At 41.7% G+C, this 13,311-nt stretch overlaps 1 protein-coding gene across 1 annotated transcript; it reads left to right on the top strand.

Moving 5' to 3' along the window:
- Window positions 1-9,611: 9,611 nt before the first annotated feature.
- LOC129861838 (uncharacterized) lies at window positions 9,612-10,562 on the top strand. The gene has a single exon (XM_055932976.1). The coding sequence runs from the start codon at window positions 9,612-9,614 to the stop codon at window positions 10,560-10,562; it is 951 nt and encodes a 316-aa protein (XP_055788951.1).
- The last annotated feature ends 2,749 nt before the right edge of the window (window positions 10,563-13,311 follow it).

Genomic DNA, 13,311 nt, shown 5'->3' with positions numbered 1-13,311 from the left:
GTCATGTCTCTGTCTCTTTTTAAAATAAGTAGCAAAGGAGACACTTTTTGTATACTCAGGAGAAGGGGAACACTGATGTGTCTGAAATGGCACCCTATTCCCTATAGTGGACTGCTTTTGACCAGGGCCCATAGGGCTCAAAATTAGGTCTAAAGTAGGCTAGTTGTCACGCCCTGGCCTTAGTATTCTTTGTTTTCTTTATTATTTTAGTTAGGTCAGGGTGTGACATGGGGAATGTTTGTGTTTTGTTGGTTTTGGGTGTTTTTTATGGTAAAGGGGTTGTTGTATAGTATATGGGTTTGTGTGGAGTACATGTGTCTAGTGTTGTCTATGTATGTTTAGTGGTCTAGGAGAGTCTATGGTTACCTGAATGAGTTCCCAATTAGAGACAGCTGATTTCGGTTGTCTCTGATTGGGAGCCTTATTTAGGGTAGCCATAGGCTCTCATTGGTTGGGAGTAATTGTCTATGTCAGAACGTTTGTAGCCTGTGTGTGTAAGTGCACAACGTTATTTAGCTTCACGGTCGTTTGTTGTTTTGTTCGTTTTGTTAAGGTGTTTCGTGTCGTGTTTATTTTTCGTCATCTTTATAAAATAAAAGAAGATGGCTTATTTTCCAAATGCTGCGTTTTGGTCCGTCAATCCGCCACACGATCGTGACACTAGTCCCCTATATAAGGAAAAGGATTAGTGGTGTGCGGGTCAGTTGTTTCACCCGCACCCCAACCACCCGACTATGTGATAAAGTGAAAATCTGAGGCTCGCACCCGAACCTAACCCTAAAATATAGAAAATGTGCTATACAGTCAGAGATCGCAGAATTATTTTTTTGACTGGCCTTTTAGATAGGCCTATGTTTCTGCTTAATCAACTTGTCTATAATACAGTAGGCCTATGTTTCTGCTTAATCAACTTGTCTATAATACAGTAGGCCTATGTTTCTGCTTAATCAACTTGTCTATAATACAGTAGGCCTATGTTTCTGCTTAATCAACTTGTCTATAATACAGTAGGCCTATGTTTCTGCTTAATCAACGTGTCTATAATACAGTAGGCCCATGTTTCTGCTTAATCAACGTGTCTATAATACAGTAGGCCTATGTTTCTGCTTAATCAACGTGTCTATAATACAGTAGGCCTATGTTTCTGCTTAATCAACGTGTCTATAATACAGTAGGCCTATGTTTCTGCTTAATCAACGTGTCTATAATACAGTAGAACCTATGTTTCTGCTTAATCAACGTGTCTATAATACAGTAGGCCTATGTTTCTGCTTAATCAACTTGTCTATAATACAGTAGGCCCATGTTTCTGCTTAATCAACTTGTCTATAATACAGTAGGCCTATGTTTCTGCTTAATCAACTTGTCTATAATACAGTAGGCCTATGTTTCTGCTTAATCAACGTGTCTATAATACAGTAGGCCTGTGTTTCTGCTTAATCAACTTGTCTATAATACAGTAGGCCTATGTTTCTGCTTAATCAACGTGTCTATAATACAGTAGGCCTATGTTTCTGCTTAATCAACGTGTCTATAATACAGTAGGCCTATGTTTCTGCTTAATCAACTTGTCTATAATACAGTAGGCCTATGTTTCTGCTTAATCAACGTGTCTATAATACAGTAGGCCCATGTTTCTGCTTAATCAACTTGTCTATAATACAGTAGGCCTATGTTTCTGCTTAATCAACGTGTCTATAATACAGTAGGCCTGTGTTTCTGCTTAATCAACGTGTCTATAATACAGTAGGCCTGTGTTTCTGCTTAATCAACTTGTCTATAATACAGTAGGCCTATGCAGCTGTGAAAACGATGTTTTACTCTTTGCGGTTGAAACAGGCTACTGTCAGCTTTTATGTTGCTGATAAAGATAGAACCATTACAGACTGTGACAAACCGAGTATTAATTCTTTCAAGATGTTGAAATAAATAAATAAATCATATTTCGCCACTCCTTTTCCCAAGTAAAAATCGACATTTGGTGTACCATTTTACTGCAAGAAATTATTTATTCTGTAGGAGTTAATATTAGGCTATATTAGGTAATGACCTGGTATTTTAAAGTACTCTTGTGACTGTTGCATTTGTATAGCACCTCACAATCATCACAAATAACTTCAAATCTTTATCAAACATTATGCTACTGTTCTGGTCCTCTCTCCTATTTATTTTCAACCCTCAATTTGCCTCAGTTGATCAATCTTAACTTTTTCTAAAAGCATTTGGTAATTGGCGTGTATTCGGCGAGTTTAGGGTAAAGCTTAGAATAAGGGCTATGCACGAATGCCAGATAAAAATGATGAAATAAAAGCCTCAGTGTAGCCTATAGATACGAATTGCACAAGAATGTTACATTTATGGATTTTTTATATATTGTTTCTCTTCGTTCAACACCAGGCTACACAATTTGGAAAATACTGATGTAAAATATAAAATCTCAAGTAGTTTTCCAATTTGTATATACAGAATGTACTGTACAACTGTAATGTATGTTTCTATAGAACACGTCAGTGTTGAAGCCAGCCACCTGCTCTTCGTACACACATTTCATGACCCTAAACCCACCTGTCTCGCAGATATAACCACAGCAACTTTGTCTCGGGCCCTACAACACCCGTGCCAAAATATCCTCCAAACCATGGTTTCTCTGGATTTTTACTTACAGTGCCTTCGGAAAGTGTTCAGATCCCTTGACTTTTTCCAAATTTTGTTATGATACAGCCTTATTCTAAAATGGATACAAAAAAAAAATCCACATCAATCTACACACAATAACCAATAAAGACGAAGCAAAAACAGGTTTTAATAAATTTTTGCTAATTTATTTCAAATAAAACAATGAAAATCACATTTACATAAGTATTCAGACCCTTTACTCAGAACTTCGTTGAAGAACCTTTGGCAGTGATAACTGCCTTGAGTCTTCTAGGGTATGATGCTACAAGCTTGGCACACCTGTATTTGGGGAGTTTCTCCCAGTCTTCTCTGCAGATCCTCTCAAGCTCTGTCAGGTTGGACAGGGAACGTCGCTGCACAGCTATTTTCAGGTCTCTCCAGAGATGTTCGATCGGGTTCAAGTCCGGGCTCTGGCTGGGCCACTCAAGGACATTCAGAGACTTGTCCCGAAGCCACTACTGCGTTGTCTTGGCTGTGTGCTTAGGGTCACTGTACTGTTGGAAGGTGAACCTCTCTTACCTCTCTTGTTGGAATTCACTGATTTGCGGTGCGCCATCCCATCACTGCCACCATGTGTCACGTAGAGTATGCCAGAAGGCTAAACTGGAAAACCTAACCTCTATCAAAATAAAAAGATGGCGGAGCCGCAAAAGTTCTTCTGTGCAAAGGTGTTTATTTACAAGGTGATTCCGGAACAAAAACAACAGTACTGCCATCAACCGTCTACCTTATTGAACAGCTTAAAAACAATGCTGCCCCATCCACAGCTCGATCCAAAATGCCCCCCCCTCTTGAACTGAAAGAGAGGCTCCTTTTGTAGGGCTAGCCCCTCCCCTCAGAACAATTAACACTAATTAATTAAGCAATTACCTAGTCAAACCTACATTTTCCATGAACTTAACATACTAAAGGATATACATTGCAACACGTGTTTTAAACAATATCACAACATTACATCACTACTGACAGTATCTTTCAATATGCCCATTTACATTAATGAGCCATTTGGGACAGGCACTATAAAGTCAGCCCAATTCCCTTAGCTCGGGTCCTTTTCCAGCATACCCGGAAGCTACCGAGATGGAGAGAGAGAGGAACAGAACAAACAAACAAAGCACTCATCCACAACATTGATAAGTATAATAAATATTGCAGATCTCAAATATGAACACTGACAAGTGTGAAATGTATGTACTAAGACAGAAGTTAATTTGTGTGTCGACCCACATTGTTAACTTATCTTATAATGGAGCATGGAGGGTTGATGAATGTGTGTGTGCGTTAACGAACCAAATGCTGCCCGCGGCCAGTGACGGACTTCTACGTCACATTACCTTCCTCCTCTCCTGAAGCGACCAGGTTCGGGAGCCTTGATAGGTAGTCTGCCGTGACGTTTTCCTTTCCTGCCTTGTGACGGACACAGAACCTGAAGGGCTGGAGCTCCAGATACCACCTGGTCACACGAGAATTCCGGTTCTTCATGGTCTGGATCCAGGTCAGTGCTCTGTGGTCCGTGTGCAGGTCAAATTCCCTCCCAAGAAGATAGTAACGGAGGCTATCTAGGGCCCACTTTATAGCCAGGCACTCCTTCTCGATTGTAGAATACCTGGTTTCCCTGGGCAACAGCTTCCGACTCAGGTAAAGCACGGGAAGCTCTTCTCCTGGCTCCCCTTGGGCCAGTACAGCTCCAATTCCCACAGTCGAAGTGTCCACCTGCACAAGAAATCTCTTCTGAAAATCAGGGGTCTGGAGAACAGGGAATGAGCACAGTCGGTTTTTCAGTATCATGAAGGCTTCTTCACACTCCTCAGTCCACTTCACAGGGTTGCTGGCCACCTTTGAAGTGAGGTTGTGTTATAGCAATGTAGATTTTCTTAATGGATATAGTTTAAATCCATGTTTTATTTTATTACAGGAGCTAAACAGAAAGATAAGCCTCTTTGGCACACTTCAGTCTGAAAGTTAGGTAGTAACGTTAAGGGGAGTGCATTTTTCACAAGCCCTTCACTTGTAAAGGAAGTGTCTCCACCTACACACAAGCTGTGTCCCAAACTGCACCCTATTCAATCAACCAATCCATCAATCAAATGTATTTATTAAGCCTTTTTACATCAGCAGTATTCCCAAAGTGCTTATACAGAAATCCAGCATAAAACCCCAAAAGCAAGCAATGCAGATGTCGAATCACAGTGCTTAGTAAAAACTCCCAAGAAAGGCAGGAACCTAAGAAGAAACCTAGAGAAGAACCAGGCTCTCAGTGGTGGCCAGTCCTCTTCTGACCAGATCGTTCTTCAGGATTTTAAAACATTCATACCGTAGGTGACCAGCAGGGTCAAATAATAATCACAGTTACTATAGAGGTGAGTATTCAGTAAAGACTTAAAGGTTGAGACTGAGTCTAACTCTCTCACATGGATTGGCAGACCATACCATAAAGTTGAGCTCTATAGGAGAAAGCCCTGCTCAAGCTCTTTGCTTAGAAATTCTAGGAACGATAAGGAGGACTGCGTCTTGTGACCATAGCGTATGTGTAGGTATGTATGGCAGGACGAAACCGGAGAGACAGGTAGGAGCAAGTCCATGTAATGCTTTGAACGTTAGCAGTAAAACCCTGAAATCAGCCCTTGCCTTAACACGAAGCCAGTGTAGAGAGGCTAGCACTAGAGTAATACGATCCAATTTTGGGGTTCTAGTCAAGATTCTAGCATTCGTATTTAGCACTAGCTGAAGTTTATTGAGTTATTTATCCGAATAGCAGGAGTAGAGCACTACAGTAATGTAATCTGGAAGTGACGAAAGCATGGATTAGAAGAAGCTGAAAAAAGTTTGATGTGTTCGTCAAAAGAGAGATCAGGACCTGGAGTAACGGCAAGGTCCTACACAGTTTGATTTCAGATGACTGTACAACCATCAAGATTCATTGTTAAATCAAATAGCAGATTTCTTTGATTCTTGGGACCTAAAACTGTTAGAGTTTAAAAGTAAAACATTTGTTGCCATCCACTTCCTTATTTCTGAAATACAGGCTTCCAGGGTAGGCAATTTTGGGGCTTCATCATGTTTCATTGAAATGTACAGCTGTGTGTCATCTGCATAGCAGTGAAGTTGACATTGTGTTTCTGAATGACATCATCAAGAGGTAGCATACACTGAGTGTACAAAACATTAACAACACCTGCTCTTTTCATGACATAGACTGATGGTGAATCCAGGTGAAAGCAATGATCCCTTATTGATGTCACCTGTTAAATCTACTTCAATCAGTGTAGGTTAACTTCTTATGAGTAGGAGGAGACAGGTTAAAGAAGGATTTTTAAGCCTTGAGATCATTCAGACATGGATTGTGTATGTGTGCCATTCAGAGTGTGAATGGGCAAGACAAAATATTTAAGATTTAAGTGCCTTTGAACGGGGTATGGTAGTAGGTGCCTGGTGCGCCGGTTTGAGTGTGTCAAGAACTACAACGCTGCTGGTTTTGTCACTCTCAACAGTTTCCCGTGTGTATCAAGAACGGTCCACTACCTAAAAGACATCCAGCCGACTTGACACAACTGTGGGAAGCATTGGCGTCAACATGGGCCAGCATCCCGGTGGAATGCTTTAAAAACCTTGTAGAGTCCATGACCCGATGAATTGAGGATGTTTTGAGGGCAAAAGGGTTGCAACTCAATATTAGGAAGATGAAAAACCATAGTGGTCCTAAAATGGAACCTTGAGGAACACAAACTTACCATTGATTTGTCAGAGGACAAAACAGCCACAGAAACAAATATCTTTCCGACAGATGAGATCTGTCGTGGAAATTACCACCAGGGACACATGAAGTCAATCTTAAAGGAATAATTCTTCAATATCAGCAAGCTGGAGAGGTTCAAACAGACTCAATGCACCATAGTACATGTCGGTCGGTCGGGAGCTCCCGTGGCAGTCCCGTTAGTTCTCTTGTATACTGCTTACACAGACAAGTTATATTTGCATGATTTAGCTTATTTCTTATTCATAATTCATTCATCATTAACGTTTGGTTCATGCATGTGACCGACCAATACCTCACAAGGCTTCTTCTCTCTAAGCTGAGACCTTGAAACTGAGACACCCTTTTCGGTTCTCAAAACAATGTTCTGGGCATACTGACAAATTGCTTATACTGATAGTGAGTATTGCTCCCAGGCACGATCACTCAGTCACTTGCATGAACTATGTGAAATTGGTTATTAGAACACCACAAACATAAAATGTTCCTTCACAGATCTAAACCAGGCAAGAACTTGTCCGCATAAACCAATTAGGGTTTCCAATCTCTCAAAAAATAATGTAGTGATTTATTGCACCATTTTTGACCATGGCACATTGGGGTCTGATCATCTGGTCAAAAGTAGTGTAATATACAGGGAATAGGGAGCCACTTGGGGCTGCAGTGGAGCAGGTTGAGAGCTTCAAGTTCCTTGGTGTCCACATCAACAACAAACTAGAATGGTCCAAACACACCAAGACAGTCGTGAAGAGGGCACGACAAAGCCTATTCCCCCTCAGGAAACTAAAAAGATTTGGCAAGAGATCCTTAAACGGTTCTACAGCGGCAACATCGAAAGCATCCTGACTGGTTGCATCACTGCTTGGTACGGCAATTGCTCAGCCTCTGACCGCAAGGCACTACAGAGGGTAGTGCGTACGGCCCAGTATATCACTGGTGCTAAGCTGCCAGCCATCCAGGACCTCTATACCAGGCGGTGTCAGAGGAAGGCCCTAAAAATTGTCAAAGACCCCAGCCATTGTCAAAGACCCTACTACCGCATGGCAAGCGGTACCAGAGTGCCAAGTCTAGGACAAAAAGGCTTCTCAACAGTTTTTACCCCCAAGCCATATTTGCATTGTGGGCCCCCTCCCTCACCCCCAACCCCTATTTTTACGCTGCTGCTACTCTCTTTATCATATATGCATAGTCACTTTAACTTTAAATTCATGTACATACTACCTCAATTGGGGCGACCAACCAGTGCTCCCGCACATTGGCTAACCAGGCTATCTGCAATGTGTCCCGCCACCTGCCACCCACCACCCGCCAACCCCTCTTTAGTGCTACTGCTACTCTCTGTTCATCATATATGCATAGTCACTTTAACCATATCTACATGTACATACTACCTCAATCAGCCTGACTAACCGGTGTCTGTATGTAGCCTCGCTACTTTTATAGCCTCGCTACTGCTACTCTCTGTTCATCATATATGCATAGTCACTTTAACCATATCTACATGTACATACTACCTCAATCAGCCTGACTAACCGGTGTCTGTATGTAGCCTCGCTACTTTTATAGCCTCGCTACTGTATATAGCCTGTCTTTTTACTGTTGTTTTATTTCTTTACTTACCCATTGTTCACCTAACACCTTTTTTGCACAATTGGTTAGAGCCTGTAAGTAAGCATTTCACTGTAACCTGTTGTATTCGGCGCACGTGACAAATAAACTTGGAAACTTTGATTTGATTTGGGATGCACCCACAGCCTCATGAAGAGGACCTCCCAGACACCAGGCTCTCCTGCAACATGTCCGCTCCCACTCTACAACAACAGTCTCCCCTTCCGGTGCTATTGTTCTCCCCAGGTCCTCAGAACAACAACACTGTAATCTATTTGCCAAAAGCATTTGAAATATCTCTCACTGGTGCCAATTTCCAAGAATAAACACTAAAAATGTTGGAGTAAAGTGCTGATTTGATCTGGTTGTTAGTTTTTTTGTCATGTAGTTGCTATGCAAAAGGACTGGTCGTCAGTTCTAAACAAAATGGTTGTTATGCAGGCTGGATAACCTTCTTGACAATTGCTAGCTAGCTAGCTAGCCAACTTCCATTAACTCGATCAGTGACGTCAAACATTAAACCTGGAATGACAGTACCCTGGCTGCATTTTTGTTTGTTTGAGCTTTTTATCTGTTGGTATTTACTTGGATATGTCCATGATAATGACGTTGATGCGTGATTTCGACTTGCTCAGAAAAAGTTGTCTCGTCTCTTCTGGGCACCGTTAACTCTATGTATGGTACTACGGAGATCAAAGTTAAAAAGTGAAACGTTGTTTTCGAGGTCAGCCAGGCATAGGTCTTTAATGATATTCTTATGGAGGTGCAGTAATCATTTTTAGATGGAACTGTTAGAAGGCATAGGTGTGTATGCGATGGCCAATAGAGCACGGGTTCGAACACTGCTCATCGAATTAGCATCCAGGATCCAAACAACCAGTTTCAAAAACTGTTATGTTTTTAAGTCAGCTTATTGCATTCCCATAAGTCATCAGTTCCTAGAATTGTAGGTCGGAATGTTTGGTAGGAATGACCTCTTGAAACTCAAAGAACCTTCAAAGAAACACAGCTGCTGTCAGACTGCAGTTTCCTGTGACACACATGGACACGGCATGAGAGGAGAAAAATACATTCAGAGATTCCTCAAAACAAGCCGTTGTTGTGAAACTAACCATTCTCCATTTCTTAAGATCAGGATCACCTTGAAAATAATATCGAACATAAGTTAATTAGAGAGTAAAACACATAGTTGTCCATGGTGGTTTGACTTTTGTTTGTGGGGACCTTGAAAATGGCAAAGGCGTGAATTTCACAGAGAAATTCCAGGTAGAGTAAAATGCCAAATCATACGTTTATTAATCAGAGGTGCTTTGATGTGTCTGGGATCACATGGCGAGGGCCTGTGAATGTCGCAAAGAGATGGACAGAGGATAGTCTTTCTCAGTGAACTCAGAGGCCAGGCAGGCAGCCAGGAATCAAAGGCAGAGCCAGGAAGGTGAGACAGTCTACTAGGCCCACCTTCCGCCCACACAGCCAGAGATAGCCTGCCTAACCGAAGGGCTGGAATAGAAGTTTGGAAACAAAGTAACTACCTAAAGACTTAAAACAGATCTTCGCTTGGCTGGTTGGCTTAATGCCAAATCCTCCTCAGCATTATGACACGGTGCCTCAGCACTATGACACGGTGCAGTATTCAAATCCTCCTCAGCATTATGACACGGTGCCTCAGCACTATGACACAGTGCAGTATTCAAATCCTCCTCAGCATTATGACACGGGGCAGTATTCAAATCCTCCTCAGCACTACGACACGGTGCCTCAGCACTATGACACGGTGCAGTATTCAAATCCTCCTCAGTATTATGACACGGTGCCTCAGCACTATGACACGGTGCAGTATTCAAATCCTCCTCAGTATTATGACACGGTGCCTCAGCACTATGACACGGTGCAGTATTCAAATCCTCCTCAGCATTATGACACGGTGCCTCAGCACTATGACACGGTGCAGTATTCAAATCCTCCTCAGCATTATGACACGGTGGCTCAGCACTATGAGACGGTGCAGTATTCAAATCCTCCTCAGCACTATGACACGGTGCAGTATTCAAATCCTCCTCAGCACTATGACACGGTGCAGTATTCAAATCCTCCTCAGCATTATGACATGGTGCCTCAGCACTATGACACGGTGCAGTATTCAAATCCTCCTCAGCACTATGACACGGTGCAGTATTCAAATCCTCCTCAGCACTATGACACGGTGCAGTATTCAAATCCTCCTCAGCATTATGACACGGTGGCTCAGCACTATGAGACGGTGCAGTATTCAAATCCTCCTCAGCACTATGACACGGTGCAGTATTCAAATTCTCCTCAGCATTATGACATGGTGCCTCAGCACTATGACACGATGCAGTATTCAAATCCTCCTCAGCACTATGACACGGTGCAGTATTCAAATCCTCCTCAGCCTTATGACACGGTGCCTCAGCACTATGACACGGTGCAGTATTCAAATCCTCCTCAGCATTATGACACGGTGCCTCAGCACTATGACACGGTGCAGTATTCAAGTCCATAGAAATAGAATGATAACAGCGGGCGTCCCCATTCAAGCCAATTATGGCATAATGGGTGGACTGGCAGCCATGCTAGTGTGCCCATAGGAGCAAAACAGAAAGTAAAAGCAGGAAGTTTACCCATCAATCTGGGCTGTTGTTTGTTGAATCAACTCAACTGACATTACAAAAAATACATTCCATTGCATGAGCGACAGAAGCATCATTTGAATGAACATTCTACATTACCATGGAAATGATTGCATACTGATCACATACTGTACCAGGCAGCCATGGCGAGTGTACACGTGTTTACCAAGGTTGCCAGGTTTAGAGGTTCCAAGCCTGTTCTACTGTATTCATTCTATTCCTCAGCACTATGACAAGGTGCAGTACTCAAGTAATTCCAGTGAAAATATGTAGTGAGGAGTATCTTCATTTCCATCAAATTACTGAAAATACTATTTTTATTCATTTTAGACACATATTTACAAGAATCTCACTTTACAGAACCTAAGCAATACACAAGACGTAACATGAAGGATAACAATAAGATGAGTGAACACAACTCTGATAAACAGTAACTCAAGCCTGTCAAAGTGACACAATTGATAAACAACGCAACACAGCGGGAGGTCATCATGCATTCAGCAGCACCAGAGGAAAACCTGCAGGACACATTAACACACACACACATCCCATTCCTCCACGGCTCTGTGGTTGCCTGGAATCCCAACAATTGTCATGTCCTCGCTAATGATTCATAAACAGACTGAGTGTGTGTCCCTAGTGGTGTAGTGGTGCCTAGAGAAGTGGGTATACTCTACGGCCCGCCCGGCGAAGGAAAGGCACCCTGTGTGAAAAATTCAATGACAAACAGTGACATATACTCTAAGTAACCTAAAATGATGAATCCCATATTGGTCGTTCACAGTCAGGACAACCCAAACTGTACTGTACAAGTAAGCTAACAGCAGGTATATTATTGAAATAGATAAATGAGACTGTCAACTGAGTCAGAAATGCACAGGTTTTAGATTTGTCCCATTTTTGTTCAGGTTTTCACTGTCAAAGTCACACTTTTTAATAGAAAAACAACAACATTGGATGTTCTAATGCCACAACAATGCTTAAACCACATCAGGAGACCATTTTTGAGGTCTGGGAAAGATCATTGCAAATGTGATGTTTGAGTGTAGTTACCATTTAATTCAACTGTGCAGGCACCTAGCACTGTTGTTTGGTTGGCAGTGTTTCTGTAGCTCACATGAGATCTCTGTCCATGAAACTGCTTGCATGTGGGGATATTTTAGGACAGCGTTTTCTCGCAAATTACGTTTTGGGACATTTGCGCATAGGCCTACCTCTGTGTGCACATTGTTGTACTTAAAATATGAAGAAATAATAGTTGATCAACATTTTAAGCTAAACATTCTGATCTGTTTCATCAGCGTTAATAATTGATACGGCGTATACCTCCACTACACCACTTTGATGCAGATCGTGAGGATGAAGAATTGAGTATGCGCAATACCCACAAAAAAAGTGGGTATAGAGAGAATCCCTTTGTACAACCTCCACCACACCACTGTGCATCCCAAATGGCACCCTATGCCCAATATAGTACACTAGGGTGCCATTTGGGAAACACTTAAACAGAGAAGCCTTCCAGGTTTTTATCTAACAGTTTCAATAAACAGGGATACAAGTAACTATGGAATAACTCAACCTGTCAACATTAATTGGACCTGAGGGAATGACACAGTGTTGTTCTGCTGTTATTTTCCCCGAGTTAGTTCTCATAGTTGATGACGTCGTATGTGTCATAACAATTCACTGGAAAAGACTGACTGTCCATATGTGTTGAAATGTATGGTATGTAAGGGACATTAGGCCAGATTATCTATTCAATGCCCCCCCTGTGTGGGAACATAAATCATTTACATGATATTTTTCCATATTGTTGTGACATATTGTGAGCATGCCCGCATTGTACCTTACAGGATCTCAAAATCTGAGAATAAAATAAAAAGATGATTGTTAAAAGGCTTACAGAATAATGAGAGGCAAGTCAAGGATGTGGTTAATCTAATTGATGTAACCTTCACATTCTCTGGGGGAACATTGATGTGTTAGACATGTCTGCAGTGCAGTGAGTGGGTTACCATGGCATTGTGTTCTACACACAGTTATAGGGTTATAAGAATGTCTTCACCTAATATTTTTTTTTCACCATAAACAACAAGCACATGTATATCTGGGCATAATTAAAACTAATGGGCATAATCAAACATAATTATGAGCAGGGTTAGGGTGAATTTCATTCAGTGGAGGCTCCTCCTCAGAGGAAGGGGAGGACCATCCTCCTCAGTGAATTGAATAAAAAATAAAATAGTGAAACATTTAAAAAGTTTGCATTTTTAGATAAAACTATACAAAATATATTCACATGTCACCAAATAATTTATTAAAACACACTGTTTTGCAATGATGGTCTACAGTAGCCTCAACAACACTCTGTAGGGTAGCACCATGGTGTAGCCGGAAGACAGCTAGCTTCCATCCTCCTCTGACTTCAATACAAAACCTAGGAGGCTCATAGGTTTCACCTCCTTCCATAGACTTACACAGTAATTATGACAACTTCCGGAGGACATCCTCCAACCTATCAGAGCTCTTGCAGCATGAATTGGCATGTTGTCCACCCAATTAAAGGATCAGAGAATGAATCTAGTACTGAAAGCATAAGCTACAACTAGCTAGCACTGCAGT

This window comes from Salvelinus fontinalis, chromosome 9 (genome assembly GCF_029448725.1).
Source record: "Salvelinus fontinalis isolate EN_2023a chromosome 9, ASM2944872v1, whole genome shotgun sequence".
Lineage (NCBI taxonomy): Eukaryota > Metazoa > Chordata > Actinopteri > Salmoniformes > Salmonidae > Salvelinus > Salvelinus fontinalis.
The sequence above is the reverse complement of the archived record's forward strand: the minus strand, read 5'-3'. Positions and strand labels throughout refer to the sequence as shown.

What these genes read in the sequence shown, in the direction of transcription:
- LOC129861838 (XM_055932976.1), top strand. Translation starts at nt 9,612, where the DNA reads ATGCCAAATCCTCCTCAGCATTATGACACGGTGCCTCAGCACTATGAC.